Below are 15,829 nucleotides of genomic sequence, written 5' to 3' on the forward strand. Positions count from 1 at the left end.
ATGACTTGATTAGATGTCACGAACTGTAATAGACTTGTGTGGGCCATCCCATCTGCCTTACTAGCCTTATCTGGAGCTACTTTGCCTGTGGCAATCTTTGTTGAAGTGCCTCTGGCCTCTTTCAGTCCCTGAAATAAGCTGTTCCTTTCTGCCTTCACACGTGGTGTTGCTGTTGCCCGGAATGCTGAACTCCTCAAAGTTTGTTTCTCTGCTCAAAGGTCACTCCCTTCAGGCAATCTTCCCCAAACCCCAGCCTAGGTCAGAACTCCATGTCACATGTTCTTATAGCTCCTGTACTTCTCTTTCCGGGCACAGATATTATAGTTAACTAAGGAATGATTTAATGTTTTTTTTGGTCACTGCTATTCCCTATACTATGCCTGGCACATAAAAGGGACTTAAAATCAAGATTGTTCATGGAGTGAATGAGCCTTAAATCGTAAGTCTGCGGCGCTGGAGTGGGAATGGGTGTGGAGGTGAGGAATGCCGGTGGAGCATTACCAACTCCCTCCAGCTTGGCCTGGGGCTTTGGTCAAGCTTCAGGGAGCCTCTGAGGAACAGCCAAAGAGCAGCATTTGGATGCAGCTCCTCGGACTTGCCCACAGCAGCATGACTCTGGCTGCCTAAAGCCATGGCTTCTGTGTTAGAATGTAAGTACCAGGTTCCACGGAGACTCTGTGTGACCTCTGTCTGGTGAGGCTGCAGCTGCATCCCACTGAGCCCCCGGAATGGACTGCTTGCACAACCAGGGGCAGTGGAAACGGATACACTAGGTCAGAACAGGTCACCATGTGGTCATGTGTGTGGGCCGCAACAAGGAACAGTCTATACTTTGTGGCTTTTCCAAACTGTACCCTTAAACATTGGACTGCCCAAATTAAGTTTTGACGTTTACCTTGGAACACAGGTACAGCCCCGTCATTCAATAAACATTTATTGTGCCATGTGGGTAGAGAGGAGAGATTAGGTCCTCACCCACAAGCTAGCAGACCCATGGGTGAGCACGGTCCTCACACACTACATAGGAAACACACACACTCATGCCTACTAAAAGGTTTATTCTTTATGCTCAGAAACAAAGAAGTGGCCTTGCCCCTGCAAAGGGTCTCAGCTTGAAGGAATGGGAGGCAGACAGTGACAAGAGGGAGTGTTGGTGTGAGGTTGAACGTGGCAGTTCTCTCGTCCCCCTTTTCCTACTATCACTCCTCTTCTCAGTGTCCCCCTCCAAAAAGTTTATGTATGAACATGGCTTGCCACCCATTGGAAGGTTGGGGAAGCACAGCCATAGTCAAAAAATTAATGCCCATGTTCAACAAGAGATAGGTCCAGTGCGTATCTGGTGGGGACGGGAGAGGAAAGGAGGGAAGGGGTTGGTTGAGGAAGCTGCTAGGTAGAGAGGAAGGGAAAAGAGGCAGGGACCCACTCCCCAGTGACAGTGGGAATCTTGGTCCTGCCCCTACCTCTCCCAGCACCATCCACTCCCTTCTTCCAGCCCCCCTTCCTAGCAGAACTGGTCGTCATAGTCATCGTCCTTCATCCCCTTCAGCCGAAGCCGGGCAAAGTCCTCAAATACGATGTCGTCATCTGTGGCATAGCTTGGTGGTGGAAAGGAGGGGGTGAGGCGAGGGCTTCCAACCCTCATCTCAACTTCCCACTCCCCTCCAGAGACCAAGGTGTTAGAGTGGCAGTGAGGCTGGGGTATTTGGAGGAAGGGACAAAGAAAGGGCAGTAAGAGGCATCTCACAAGGCTGTCCTCTTGATTTGATGCTTCAACCATCCCTCCCCCAAAAGAAAAAAATGGGTGGGGTAGATTTCAACATTAACAGGAATCTGTCCAAGAGTTAAAGGTAGGAAGGGAGGGGATGAGGCTCTTACTTGGTATCAAATTCAATGAGGTTGGTGTCCACAGGGGCATCTGTTTCAGGAGCAGCTGAGGGGAGGAGGAAAGTGGATGGGTGGGTGCTGGAAGGACCAGCTTTTCTCCAGTGGCCCTGCCTTTGGGGGCTTGGGGTGGGTGGCGTGCTTACCTGACTGGGCTCTGGGGACGGTGATGTGATCATGGGGCTTGGGATGCATAAGAACAAAGGGCAGCTCCACTGAGACATCCCTGGGGCAGGAGAGAGGCAGCACGAGGAGATGACAATGCAGAGCTGGAGGGAACCTCTGCAGGCCCCACCCTAGGCTGCCCAACACACTCACCCGCCTCGAGACACCACCAGCTTCACCTTGACCCTGTATGACACCAGGATCCCCAGCACCTCCTTGTTGGCACCCTCTTTCACGCTGCATTTGGGAGGAGAAGCTGGATCATGGCCATCACCCTGCACCTTAGTCCAGACTTAGGGCTCCCATCAGGACCCTGGGCAGGATCCACTGCAGCTCCCGGGACTCCAGCAGCACAGGCTGTGCCGTGGGAGCACCCCATGCCAAACCTCTGTGCAGGACCCTCCCATGGCTTCTCATCTCTCTCACAAAAGCTGAAGTCCTTGTGGCCTTACAGCCCTGTACTGTCTTGCTCGCCATCAGCCCTCCAACTCCACCTGCCACTCTTGTCCTGGTAGTTCATTCTCACCACACTGGCCTATAGGCCTGCTGTGTGGTCATGCAGTGTGTACCCTGAACAAAGGCATTGGTGGAAGTGAAGCTCAGCCCTTAATTTGTGAAGTTCTTACTCTAGGGCTGCGGCTGCCCAAAGACACAATGGCACTACAGGGGCTAGTAGCAGTTCTGCCAGCCTCCTCGAACTTCCTCAGACACACTGGCCTGGATCACCTCTCTGGGCCTTTGTGTTTGCAGCTCTCTCTGCCTGGAGCACTGCTCCTCCATGTCCATACCGCCTACTTCCTTTGGGTCCTTCCTCGAAATTCACCTCCGGATTATGTCTTCCCTGGCCACCCTATTGAAAATTAACACACCCTGTTCCTCTCTCTGCTTTCTCCCTTCTCTCCCTTGCTTTTTTTCCTTAACACTGGTCACTAAACATACTATATACATGGTTTGTCTAGCCTCCCTCCCCAGAACGTAAGAGGCTTTTTGTCTCTTCTGTTCACTGACAGCGCCCTGGCACCTAGGACAGAGCCTGGCACACGGCTGCTATGGAGTGAATGTCTCCTGGGCTGCAGGAGAGCTCCCCACCCATATTCGGCCCCATCCTCACATGGTGCTGGAAGCCAGGTTGGTGTCCTCATGCTTGAGCTTCCCATCAAGGGCAAGACCACGCTTCTCCCGGTTGTCGCTGAGCAGTGGGGTTACGGTGTACACCTTGCAGAATGTGGAACTGGGAGATACCTGGTCACTGGAGGGGGTGGGGACAAGAAGACAAGACTATTGGAGGGGCCAGGCTGGGCGAAGGGCAGATCATGCCCCCATTACTAGCCCCTTCTCTGTTTGGCCACATGTCACAAGGGAGTAGGTTCTGGCTCAACCTGCCCAAGAAAATGGACAGCTCAGAGCCATTGAATGAGAATACCCTTGAAGGTGGAGATGGTTCAGGAAGAATTCCACCCCCACCTCACATCCTTCCACACCCACTCTTCTCCCTTGAGGTTGGGACTCAGGGCTATTGTGACACTCACTCTTGTTCGATCTGAGCCACAGGGCACTTGTACTGGGCGGTGCTGAAGAGGCAGATGTCCGCATACTGTCTCACTGGTGGGGGGGGGCGGGGGTGCGTAGGGGCGGGTCAAGCAGCTCTGCACAGAGTGAAGACTACTGCCCCACCCCAGACCGTGTGGCACGAGACCAGGCCCCGGGCCCACACCACTCCCACCCCTTGTCCTTCCCTGCGGCAGTAAATGCCTGGTGTCCATCTCATTATGGGACAGCCTAATGAATTCTTTGAGCCCTGGTGGGTCTCCCACACTGGGTATGTCCTTGGGTTGAGATCATGCCAGAAGCCTCATGTGCAGCAACTCCCTCCCCGCTAAGATCCCCTTCCAACTCCCTCCTCCTACCAGAGACTTTGATCTTCTTGACAGTCTTGGTGGAGTTGTTGGTGACGTGCACATTGACACTGATGGGCTCCCCGTGGTAGTACAGCTGAGGGGAGGAGGGTCAGGTTAATCAGTTCTGTTTTCACTGGTCCCAGTCCTTACCAGCGTGCCCCTGACACAGACATACTGCTTGGCTTCTTCCCTCTAACCCTAAGTCCACAGCAACTCTCCACAGCAGCTAAGACAGCCTCTAAATATGCCATCTTGACACATGGCGTCACCCTGCCCCCAGGGTCTGACCTGCACTGGAGCACTGCGCCACCCTCTCACACCACACCTCTTTGTCCAGGGAAGCCTCCAGGTGCAGGGAACGGTCAGACATGAGGAAGTGGCGTGTGGTTTCAGCTGAAGGCTGGGGGCCGGGTTTCTCTGGGGCAAACTGCACCTTTCGGATCACCAGACGCACAGAATTCCTGGGAGTGAGAGGGGTCAGACCTCAGACACCCAAACACCCACTTCCACCTCCCACAGGGACTAGGGCTCCTGGGAGCTGGGACAGAATGGGCAAACCACAGGGGAGGTGCCTTCCCTCACCTTTTGTGGCTTTTCTCTTCTAGTGATTTGGCACAGAAGGCTCGAATCTCAAAGTCTACCCCGCAGGCCTCGGGAAGGGGAGAAAAAGCTGGGTCTTACACAAGGGCCCTGCTGCCGTTGCCGCTCCCTTCCTCTCCTTCCTCAGGGTTGGGTGGGACATTTGTCCCATTCTGGTCTAAGCATAGGGCCTGGCCCTTCCTCCGCTGCCGGCTTAAGGCCTGGCACCTGGCAGAGGCTTTGTTTTGGCTGTGTCAAGGTGAGCCCTTTTACCCAGGCATATGCAATGCAGGTCAAGAGCAAGAAACAGGGTCACATGTAAGCAGCAACCGTCCCATGCACACACCACCTTCCCTGGGAAGATTACCCTATCCTTCATCCCACCCTGGCTTTTTGGCAGCCCACCCACATCTCATGTGCCTGCCAGACCCTATTCTGTCCCATGGGTCCTCAGAACCATTTCTCTAGTACCTTCCCTGTGTCCTCCGGGCCAGGCTGCAGGGTGACAGAGCAGGGTAGATTCTGGGGTATCTGTGGCAGAGGAAAGGGGAGACTTCAGTTCCTCTTAAAGCCCCCAAGTCTTCCTCCCAAACTCAGTGTAAGAGGCTGGAGAAGAAGACCTGGGGATGAGGATGGAAAAGGAAAGAGCCTCAGGAAGGAGGCAGAGAGGCAAGGGCTTCCTGAGTGCAGGGCGACCCTGCGGGGAGGTGGGCCTAGGGTCCCTCCTTATTGTTTCTTCCAGATCAGCTCATAACAGGAGCTTCACCCCCCCAAACAGAGTCCCAGACCCCTTGCCCTGCAGAAGGTTGGGGGGCATCCTCACTGTGAAAAAAAAGGGGTGGGCATGCTGGCCCAGCTTCCTCAGCAGCCGATCCTGCAGGCGGGTGGGGGGCCGGGGTGGGTTGGGCACTGGGGGGAAGGCCTGGTAGGTGGCGATGAACAGGTCTTTGCGGAATGACAAGCCCAGCACATCCAGGTCTTCTCGGCCATAGCGGAAGGCGCAGGTGAGGGTCACAAACACTGGCAAGGGAGGGCAAGGTGGGGTGGTCAGGAGCTCCCCTTCTCGAGTCCACCCAGTGCTGAGCTGCAGCTGCTTCTCAGCAGCACGAGGCTGGTCTGAATCCTATACCTGGCTTCCACCTCAGCCCTCCATATCTCTGGTCTCAGCGCCAGCCCATTTCGATTCCCCACCTCCCCTTGGGCTGCTGGAGTCGGGGTCCAGTACCTTTGCGGTCCTTCAAGTAGTCAGGGTCCACAAGCACCACGCCATCTAGGAAAGGGACATATGAGCTCATTTCCCATGAGGGCCTCTCCTCTGTTTCTGGGTCTAGGAACTTCTCTTGGGGGATGGGCTGCCCCTTCCCGGGCACACTTACCTACAGGATCCACTTTGTCCAGGTGATCTACAAAGTCCCGCTTGCCCAAGTACACAGTGAGCTGAGGATGGAGAGGGGTCACAGGGAAGATTGGGCAGGAGGGTGGTTGGGCATCAGCACCTTACACAGGCTGCCCTGCCCCTGGCCTTCCCAGGCTGGGATGTCCAGGATTTCTCCTGGTTTCCTCCCAGTAGGGTTGGAAGGGGAATGTGGTGGGGCTTCACAGACTGCCCAACTTTGAGGTTTTTTAGCCTCTCTGTCTTTTCACACCTCAGCACACCAATCGGAAGTCTGTGTGGGTTTGTGGGTCACAGCCAGTTAGAGAGGGGCTCTGCAGTAAACAGGCCACAGCCTGGGGGCTGTTAACTGTTTCTAGCCCCAGGCACCCAGGGTTGGTTCCTAAAAGGGATAGGAATGGGCTTTTGGCTCCTCCCCCTAGGTTTTAGGGACCCAGGCTTGTCCCCACCCAGCCCTGTGGCTGGCTCAGGTGGAGCAGCCTTTGTGGCAAGGGGCTTCTGGAGGGAAGGAAGTTGGCTCTTAGCTGTCACAGGAAGTGGGCAGCTAAGGGTTGGGGATCGTCTAGGGGCAGGCTAGGCCCTGTCAGGGCCCAGGGAGGGTCAGGAAGAGAAGCGCTGTGGGAGACTCACCTTGCAGTTAGGGCTCGACTTCTTGAAGACCCTAACAAAACAGAAAGGGAAACTCCACTGCCTCCCTCAGACTCAGCAGGGACCCGGACAATAGGACCTTGTCCCTCCCCAGCCTGAGAAGCAGAGCTCATCCAGGGTTCCTGCCTGGAGGCTTTGGGGCTTGGTCCAGGCCTACCCTCCCTCCCCAGGCTTTTTCCCAAGAAAGAAAGGTAACCACAGGTCCTTAACATTCCCAATTTTGCAGCCCCTCAAAGCTGGTTGTCATGGCAATCCCCTCCACCCTTACTAGTTCCTCTCCATTATGGCAATGGCCACTGGTTGCCACAGGAACCACCCTGGCTCTTCCCAGAGGACCTCCCCCAGGGGGACCTGAATGGGCAAGTTGCAGTGTTGTCTGTATAAGACCTAACCTGCCTTCCATCTTCTCTGGTCCCCAGCTCCAGAGATAGCTGGAGTACCTGAAACAGTAATGACCTCGGCCTTTGCCTCTAAAATGGTTTCTACTATGGGCACTAGCTAACTGTGACCCTACTCCATTAACCTCCAACTCTCCCCATCTATGATCTCAGAAGCTTAAAAGCCTGTTTGTCTTTCAAGGCCCAGCTCCAATATCAACTCTTTTAAAAAGTAGATCAAGCCGACCCTGGTCACTCCTTTTTTTTTTTGTTTCCTGTCACACATTGTTTGTGTTTTATTTGTGGTGTGATACCACCCAAGGGCAGTTAGATGTGTATTGTCTGCTGCACTAGATAGACTGTGAGCATTAGAGGCCTTATTCATGTGGGCACCCCAGCACAGTGCCAGCCGTATGACGAAGATAATGCTAACATTTACTGGGTGAATACTGTACACCCAGCACTGTGTAAAGTGTTTCGTGTGCTATTTAATACTCTTAATAACAAGCTCTGTGGATTGCGTGCTGACCTGCGAACCAAAAAGTCACCAGTTTGATTTCCAGTCAGGGCATATGCTTGGGTTGTGGGTCAGGTCTGCAGTTGGGGGCATGTGAGAGGCGACCTCTCGCACATTGGTTTCTCTCCCTCTGTTCTTCCCTTCCCTCCTCTCTAAAAGTAAGTAAATAAAATCTCTAAAGAAAAAAAATAACACAGTGATGGAGATCCCAATATCCTTATTTTATAAGTGAGGCAACTAAAGCACAGAAGAGGTCAAGTGTTTTGCCTAAGGTCACAGTGTAAATGGTAGACAAACAGAGGTGGTCTGGCTCTGAGTCCACACTTAGTCACCAAACTATTAAACTCCCCTGCCTCTGTAATTGGGATTAAGTTTGTTGAATTGAAAGGGACTCACTTCCTAACTGCTGAAACAATCCAAGCCTATACTCCATGCACTGCTAGAAGAATTGAGAAGTATCTGGCAACTCCAATGCTCTGGCCACTTGTGGGCTTGTTCTTTGCTGCATCAGCCTTACAATCCATACCCAATCTACTCTGCCTCAGCAGTGATCTCTGGGAAGGGTCTCCTGATAGAAGCAAATGAAATCCTGCCAACTGGCCCATCCTCCTCCAATCCTACCACCTGTTTCTACTATAACTTCACTTGCCCATTCTTCCCAGAAGGCCAAGCTATCCAAAGGCCATTGGGCAAAGGCTATGGAGATCCCTGGGTATCCCTATCCAATAAAGGGGGGTAAACATTGATATGATGGCAACTAGAATAAGCACCCACCTACTGTCCTTTTGATTGCTATGGCATCATTCAGCTCTCCCTCCCCTTTGCTTCTGGTTTTCCTCTGTCCCAGTGTTTCTTCCTATTAGGAGCCCTGGTAGAGGGCTGCAGCACCCACAACCAGAGGGCCAAGTGGAGTATTGCTGTGTAGTAATTGCCCTGGAGCAGCTGCAGGGCACTTGCCCTCTGGATCCTGCTAGGCTAGGCTAGGGAGAATCAGCATGTATATACCGAGGCTGACCTAGGAGTCAGAACATGGGGGCGGGGGGACACAGAAGCAGATGCCCCCTCACACTTCCTGCTATTCTCTTTATTTCCTGTGGCCCAGAATTTGATAGGAGTAAGGGGGAATTGTGCCAAGTCAGCAATCCCCCTTTGGTCCATCCTTCCCCCTCTCTGAATCACTTAACGGAAATTGGGGGCCTCCCTCAAGTCAGCGACTTCCCCTTTCTCTGAGTTGTTTAACCTCAAATCCAGGACACTAATTCTTCCTGTGATCATCTCTCCAATACTGGTCAACTTGGTGCACAGAAGCCTGGGTTCTCCTTCTCAATAGGTGGGGAGTGGTGGGTCTGATATGATAACGTTTTGCAGAACAAGTGATGCTCAGGACCAGGCTCCCATTCTTGATCCCCTCTGGATAGAGGCATACAGCCCCAATTTTTCCTCTTTTGCTCCTGCTCCCAAGGGACCCAGGCATTCACCCACAGGCCCCTGAGGGTGTTGGGTCACAACAGGAAGTGGATTGTGCTAGAGACCAAAAAAGAGAACTCGGGGTGCCAGTGTAAGAAAGGAGCCTCGATTACACATAAAACATCCGGGGAGCGGACGGTGTGCCCAGGGCGATACCTCCCCTCATCCGCGGGAAGAGGGGTAAGGCCCAGACTCAGGGAGGGCTGCCAAGCACCCTGCTCCCTCAAGATGAGGCTGTTGCTCCTAGCAACCCCGGGGAAGGCAGAAGTTTGGAAGCGGAGCTCCCTGGCCCGTGGGACAGGTGGGGGCAGCCCCACTGCCTGTGGGGTATTAAACAGGAGGTTTTCTAGTGGCTAAGCACCAGTCTATGGGGGATCTCTTTTCCGGTATCCAGCCTGCCCATACTCTACCCCTCGGGACCGGCCACCTGCTCTTCCTTCCTCCGCCCCTGCATCACAGCCTGCACGGGAGTACTCAGTCGTCCGGCCCCCACATCCCTGAGTGAACCCAGACGTCGGTTTCCTGTTTCCCTTCAGCATTCGCTTTCTGCAGGGACCCTGGCATGCGTCCCCCTCATTATCCTCGAGGACCTAGGCGTGCGGCCCCAGATGGCCGCCCCCCAGGGACCCAGGCGTCCGGCTCCTGATTCTCTCCTCGGTGTCCTTGTCTAGAAACCGTCCAGGCACCCACCCAGAGCCACAGCCCACGTCCCTCCGCGTGGCCCCACATCCCTTACCTGGTCCCGGGTTTCTCCCCCATCGTGCGCGCGCCCGCTGCCCGCCCGGTCCAAGGCTTGCTCGCAGCCTCCCAGTCTGAAGCTAGGTCCCTGCTCCTCCCCACGCCACTGCGCACGCGCGCTCTCTGCTCTTTCTCCTCTTCCCCCTCCCCTTCAGGCCTCCCCATCTCCACCCGCCGCCTCCCCCGTCCCGGGTTGTGGGGAACCGGGGCCAGATGCGTCAGCCCGATCGCGCCGCCGCGCAATGAGCCCTTCCCTCATAGACACAGCGATTGGCTCCGCCCCCACCCCCTCTGCGTCTTCTCCTATCGCGGACCCTTCCCAACTCTCCGCTCTTCTCGCCCATTTCTCCGCCCTTCCTCATCCCCCTTAGGAACTGATTGGTCCCCCTTAAACGAAGGCTCCCGCCTTCGGGACATTAGAGCTCTCTGATTGGCTCTCTGCATCCCGAACCCTGCAGGGGTCCCCTCCCCTTTGTTTGCTTGCTCTGTAGCGTTGGAGGCGATGGGAGTAATGGGGTGGTAGAAGCGGTGGGGGTGGTGGAGGCTGTGGGGGATGTAGAATGAGCTCAAGAGCCGTCTGCGAAGGAGGGTGAGGGATGCACACGGGGGTGAGCCGTTCCAGTCAAGGGATGGTTGCTTTGGTGGGCACAGCTCACCCGCTCACCCTAGTGCTTGCCCTTTATGTGGCCAGCCCTCGCCTCTGTATTGTGGTGTGTCAGCTCCCCCTAGTGTCTGTGTTTAATCTTTGCAAGGTTACTTTGCCTAATTTCTTTGACTACTACTCAATCTCTCTCATTGCAACTAACATTCATCCATCTACCCATGCCTACCTATTTTGTGCCAGCCACTTATATTGCTAGGGCACGAATTAACAGACAGGAATGAATGTGGGCCCTGTCTTCCTAGTATACTTGAGAAGACACATGATAGGTATTATGATATAATGCTGTAATGGAGGTCTGACCCAGAAGACAAAGCAACTATAAGCATTTTGCTGGGGTGGGGGTGGAGGGAGTGCAGGCTGTCCAGAGAAGGGAACATTTGAGGACAATCCTTCTGAATGGTGGGTAGAAGTTGAGAAAGGGTATTCCAAAGGGAGAGAAAGGCGAGGCACATCCTGTTCTGAAGTGTTTGTGGGGCAAGACAGCAGGAGGGATAAGGCTGAGGAGGAGACTGGAACAGAGTCTGAAGGATTTTGTATAGCAGGTAAAGGAATGAGACTGAGGCCTTTCTTTGGAGGAGGACACATGGATCCAGTGGTTTTTTAAGCAAAGGAGTGGCATGATGAGATTTGTATGAAGATAATTCTGGACAATGTGGAGGGTAGAGGGAGTGTGGCCAGGCTGTTGTAGACTAAAATTAGTCAAGGGAAGATGATGACCCGTAAAGTGGAAGGGAGATGAGGTGACAGGCTGTGGAATCATTTTTAGGGCAAAATTGACTGGACTTGGGAAGGATGATGGATGGCTGACATTTCAGATTTAAGGAGCTACAGTATTTCTTCTTCTTCCATCTCTTTTTCCATACTCCCCCATCTTCCCCAATTGAACCAACTTCACACTACCCCTCCACTTTTGTATGCAACAAAAACAAACATGCACACAAGACAGTTTCTGAGATCATCTTTAATGTTCGGACATAGGCCTAGCCACCAGCTGCCACCTCCCCACACTTCAGTTCTATCACCACCTTCTAAGTTCTCTCTTCATCTCTTTCAAGATTTAAACATTTCTTTTAGACTCATGAATCACTTTTGTTAAAGCATCATGACCAGAAGGTAATGAGATCTTCATTATTACATATCTAAAGTGGTTCTGGAACTGAAAGGTAAGTGTTCTACATGGAATGAAAACTACTGTATTTTTAAAAAAAGATTTTATTTATTCATTTTGAGAGAGAGGGGAAGGGAAGAAGAAGGAGAGGGAGAGAAACATCAATGTGTGGTTGCCTCTCGGGTCCCCCCTACAGGAGACTTGGCCTGCAACCCAGGCATGTGCCCTGACCAGGAATCCAACCGACAACCCTTTGGTTTGCAGCCCATGCTCAATCCACAGAGCTACACCAGTCAGGACTATTGTATTAAAAGATATGAATAGAAAGACAACTTAAGCAAAATATTAAAGGCCTGAAAGAATGGAAGAGATATACCCTATTCTAGGTGAGAAAACACATCATTATAAAGATGTCATTTCTCTGAAAATTGTCTACAAGTTAAATATCATATCAAATATCAATGGGACTTTTTTGTGCACAAAGATAATCTAATAATTTGAATCTAATAAAAGTAAAATCTAAGGGTTATCTCTTTCCCTCTCATACTACCCTTTGTCTAATTCTTCTCTAAGTCCTGGCATTCTGCTTCAAAATACATTAACCCTTGGGTTATTTCCTCTCTATTTCTCCATCTCCAATGCTACTCTGGTCCCAGTCACCATTCTCTCTTACCTGGCCTGTTATGATAGCCTCTTACAATGGCTTCTTTATTGCTCTTCTTGCTTCCCTTTTAGCCCTCTAAGTTCCTTGTCCACATAGCACCCAGAATGATCTTTGCAAATGTAAGTCATTTCTTGTCACTTCCTGCTTAAAGCCCTTAAGTGGCTTCCAAATATTATGTGAATGGAACCCCATCTTTTTGCCTCAGCCTTCTAGAATCCTCATGATTTGATCCATGCCAACCTCCCTAACTTTAACACATACCATATGTATCAATCCTTCTCCCTCTTTCTTTATCCTTGGGTCAAACTAGCCCTCTACCATCCTCCAGCAAACCCATTCCCACCTCAGAGCCTTTGCACATACTGCTGCTTCTGCCTAGAGAAACTTTCCTTTGATTCTCTATGAAGGACACCATCTTGCCATCTTCAAGGAGGGCTTTCTTTTCAAGTCCCCACTCCAATCCATGTCACCCTCTAACACATTACCATGTTTAGTTTGTAAAATAACATTTTAAAATAGCACTATCCAAGATTCATTCATTTTCTCTTTATTGACTCTCTTTTCTTTCTGGAGGGGTCTTATCTTCTTCACTATTTCTTTTCTTTTTAATCCTCACCTGAGGACATGTATTGATTTTAGAGAGAAAGGAGGTGCGGGGGAGAGACAGAGGAAGAAACATCAGTTGGTTGCCTGCTGTACACGCCCCAACTAGGGATTGAAACTGCAACCTAGGTATGTGCCCCAACTGGGAATTGAACCTGAAACCTTTTTTTTTTTTCCCTTTTTGTGCTGGGGACCACGCTTCAACCAACTGAACCACCCCACCAGGGCTTCTTCACTATTTATTATCATCACTTAGAATGGTGCCTGGCATCTTAAAAGGTGCTCAGTAAATATTTGTTGAGCGAATAAATGAATGTGTCAGATGAAAAAGAATACCTATTTTTAATTTTGACTAGAACTGGCAGAATGGGGTGACTAGTGACTTGGGGTGGAGAACACACAATATAGTGTACAGGTGATGTTGTAGAATTGTGCACCTGAAACCTGTATAATTCTGTTAACGAGTATCACCTCAGATGAAAAAATAAAGTGCTGTCCAGAAAGTTTGCATCAACTTTCTCCGTCAACCATATAAAATAGTGTTCTATGCCTTATACGTCATCCCAATACTAGATTTATCTTTTTAAATTTGCAAGGAGTGTGTTTGTCAGTTTTGCAGTTGTAAGTGTAGCTTAAAGTGTCTGTGATTTCAAATAATGGGCCAGTACTTTAGGTATCAGTGCTCCCTAGAGCGAAAGTGTTGGAGGCTGTTTCTTGAGCAGATACTTTTCGGACTCTGGCGCCTAAGGTCCCGACCACGTGTTCTTAAACTGCCACAGGACCGCCCCGGGGCCGCCCCACCAGCCATTCACTGCCTGGGAGCTAAACGCTCCCGGACCGGCTTCCCGGCCCTCCATTCGGCGCATGCTCCCTCCCAGCCAGAGTCCGGAGTCCAACCTCCACGCACCGGTTGTACAATTCCACATTCCCCTTCTCACTCCCTCTCCGCACAAGGCGTTTGTCGCGGTGTGTTTGCGTCATCGCGCCACGCCACCACTAGACCCCGGTGAAGATGGCTGCAGCCGTTCTTAGTGGGCCCTCTGCGGGCTCCGCGGCTGGGGCTTCTGGAGGGACCGGGGGTCTTTCGGCGCTGGGCTCAGGCCCGCGTCTCCGAATGCTGCTGCTGGAGAGCGTGTCCGGGTTGCTGCAGCCGCGAACGGGGTCCACCGTTCCTCCCGTGCATCCCCCAGTCCGCTCGGCCCCTCATTTGCCCGGGCTCATGCGCTTGTTGAGGCTGCATGGGACGGTGGGCGGGGCCCAGGTGAGTCAGTGTCCTGCATGCCCGCGGCCCTGTTGGAAGGTTGGCGTAGTAAATCTACGCCAGGTTCACGGTGAACTGCAGTTTCTAGGGAGTGTGGAGGGAAGGGGAGGTGGGGGGAAGGAGAGCTGGGGGCAGAAAGTGAATCTGGATTATCAGTCTGCACAAAATTCACGTATTTTTTCCTTTATCAGTCACGAGTAGAAAGTAGGGAGAATATGGGCCTCTTTTTTCTGTTCCTAGGCTATTGGTAGTCACAAACGAGTAGGTTCCTTTCCAGGCCTCGCCACTCACTTGATTTATGATGTTTAAGCTTCTTTTTCCTCGGGCAGTACCTGTTTTGGGGATTGTTTTCTACTTCGAGTAAATGGACGTATTCAGCAAGTGACTATTTACTGAAGGCCAAGTACTGGACCCTTCAGTTAGTTGTAGAATGCGATGGCAGTGAACAAATACTCATAGTTTTAAAACACTATGAGCATTGTATAGTAGAGAACCTCTAACCTGATCTAGAGAATTAGCTTAGAGATATTGGAGTTTAAGCTGAGACCCCCAAGGATGAGTAGGGGTTGGGTAAGTAGGGAAAATGGGGAGGATGGTTCAATCAGTGGAGAGCTCGTGTGGAAAGGCCCTGTGGTAGGAAGGAACTGAAAAAATAAATAAATAAAAAGGTGTTGTGCCTGAAGCTCAGGTGGAGGGAAGGAGAATGGGCGCTGTGAAGCTGGTACGGTGGGTGGGTAGTGGACAGACCATGCAGAGCTTTTTAGTCTGGCTTAGAAAGGTTCTTTGGATGTATTAAGGGTAGAAACTAATACCTGTTTTGTTCTGTAATTAGAAACCTAAGTGTCACCCACCCTAAACACTTTTCTTCTTCCTCACACATCTCCGTATGTATGCTTTGTCAGATCCTGTTGATTTTATTTATCCTCTGAGTAGTTTTTAGGTCTGTCCACTCTTTTCCATATCTTTGTCATTGCCCCCATCCCAGCTTGAACCTCCATCTTGCCCAGTTGAAGGCACTGATTCTAAGAATACATAACATGTCTAACCTATGGTAGGTGTTCCTTTAGTATGTCTTGCCCTCAATATTCCCCCAGTCCTCCCACAAATGTTCCCCATTCTTCAAGACTAGTGTACATGAGGTCTTCCTTGTGCAGCCTTTGTTACTGGGACCTTCCTAGTGCTATGCTTTCTTACAGAAAGAGGGTTGTCACAATCTGCTGGGTGGTTCAATTATTTTAGCCCTAAATTTATGAGGGGTATAACCTCATTTATTATGTTAACATCACTCCTCATTGTTGAGGGTGACGGAACCATGCCTCTGCTATCCTCCCAGTTTAAGAAGCAGGAGGTGATTATATATTTTCCTTCTAAATCCTCCTCCTTTAATTCATGTGATTCCTAAGTATTTCCGAAATATCATCTATTCTGCCTATAATTATGTGATTTCTTTCATCATCTCTTTCAAGTCTTCCTCTCCTCCCTCCAGGTGAGCTACATGAACTTAATGTCTTGTTTATTTTCTCTGAGTGTTTAAAGTCTAGTACAATTTTGAATAAAGAAAAGAGTGATGTGGGAAACTAGACTCCTCCCTTTACTATTGTCTGTACCACATTTTTGGGTATATCTGGCCTTGATTCTTTTTTCTACTTATGTCTCTGGCATTGGGTCTTTAATATGTGGAACTGTATAGTTTCCTTTGCATCTCCATAGATTTTCATTCAGTGAACATTTATTGAGTATTTGTTATATGTTAGCTACTATTCCTTATCTTTAGGTAGAGAAATAAGGGAAATTCCCTCAGAGAATTTCTAGTCTAGTGAGATAAGTAATGAAGGTAAGTAAATAGGCTTGGAGAGAAAAACAGAT

The 15,829-nt window shown here is 50.9% G+C and overlaps 2 protein-coding genes across 4 annotated transcripts in view; one reads left to right on the forward strand and one right to left on the reverse strand.

The window, feature by feature from the left end:
- Nucleotides 1-15,829, forward strand: part of PELP1 (proline, glutamate and leucine rich protein 1) — a 45,046-nt gene that overhangs the window by 3,732 nt on the left and 25,485 nt on the right. Inside the window, exon 1 of one of the 2 annotated variants that reach the window (XM_045824096.1) lies at nucleotides 13,670-13,963. The exons of the other annotated variant lie outside the window; for it this stretch is intronic. Within the exon in view, the coding sequence (XP_045680052.1) occupies nucleotides 13,715-13,963 (249 nt within the window). The 5' untranslated portion in view covers nucleotides 13,670-13,714. Of the gene's footprint in view, nucleotides 1-13,669; nucleotides 13,964-15,829 lie in introns of those variants that run through there. 2 annotated transcript variants of the gene reach the window in all.
- On the reverse strand, nucleotides 1,042-9,871 carry ARRB2 (arrestin beta 2). Of its 2 annotated transcripts, XM_045824104.1 has the most exons (16): nucleotides 9,662-9,871; nucleotides 6,547-6,577; nucleotides 5,900-5,960; nucleotides 5,749-5,793; nucleotides 5,347-5,543; nucleotides 4,995-5,054; nucleotides 4,527-4,594; nucleotides 4,270-4,405; nucleotides 3,954-4,038; nucleotides 3,576-3,648; nucleotides 3,158-3,295; nucleotides 2,200-2,283; nucleotides 2,028-2,107; nucleotides 1,876-1,930; nucleotides 1,461-1,595; nucleotides 1,042-1,336 (listed from the first exon to the last, which is right to left on the reverse strand). In XM_045824104.1, the coding sequence occupies exons 1-15, from the start codon at nucleotides 9,826-9,828 to the stop codon at nucleotides 1,502-1,504; spliced, it is 1,374 nt and encodes a 457-aa protein (XP_045680060.1). In that variant the 5' UTR covers nucleotides 9,829-9,871; the 3' UTR covers nucleotides 1,042-1,336; nucleotides 1,461-1,501. The 2 variants fall into 2 exon arrangements, with proteins under 2 accessions (XP_045680060.1, XP_045680059.1); XM_045824103.1 differs by having other exon boundaries at nucleotides 1,042-1,595; nucleotides 9,662-9,870.

Source organism: Phyllostomus hastatus, unplaced genomic scaffold (genome assembly GCF_019186645.2).
Source record: "Phyllostomus hastatus isolate PE091 unplaced genomic scaffold, TTU_PhHast_1.1 phas_scaffold_55, whole genome shotgun sequence".
Lineage (NCBI taxonomy): Eukaryota > Metazoa > Chordata > Mammalia > Chiroptera > Phyllostomidae > Phyllostomus > Phyllostomus hastatus.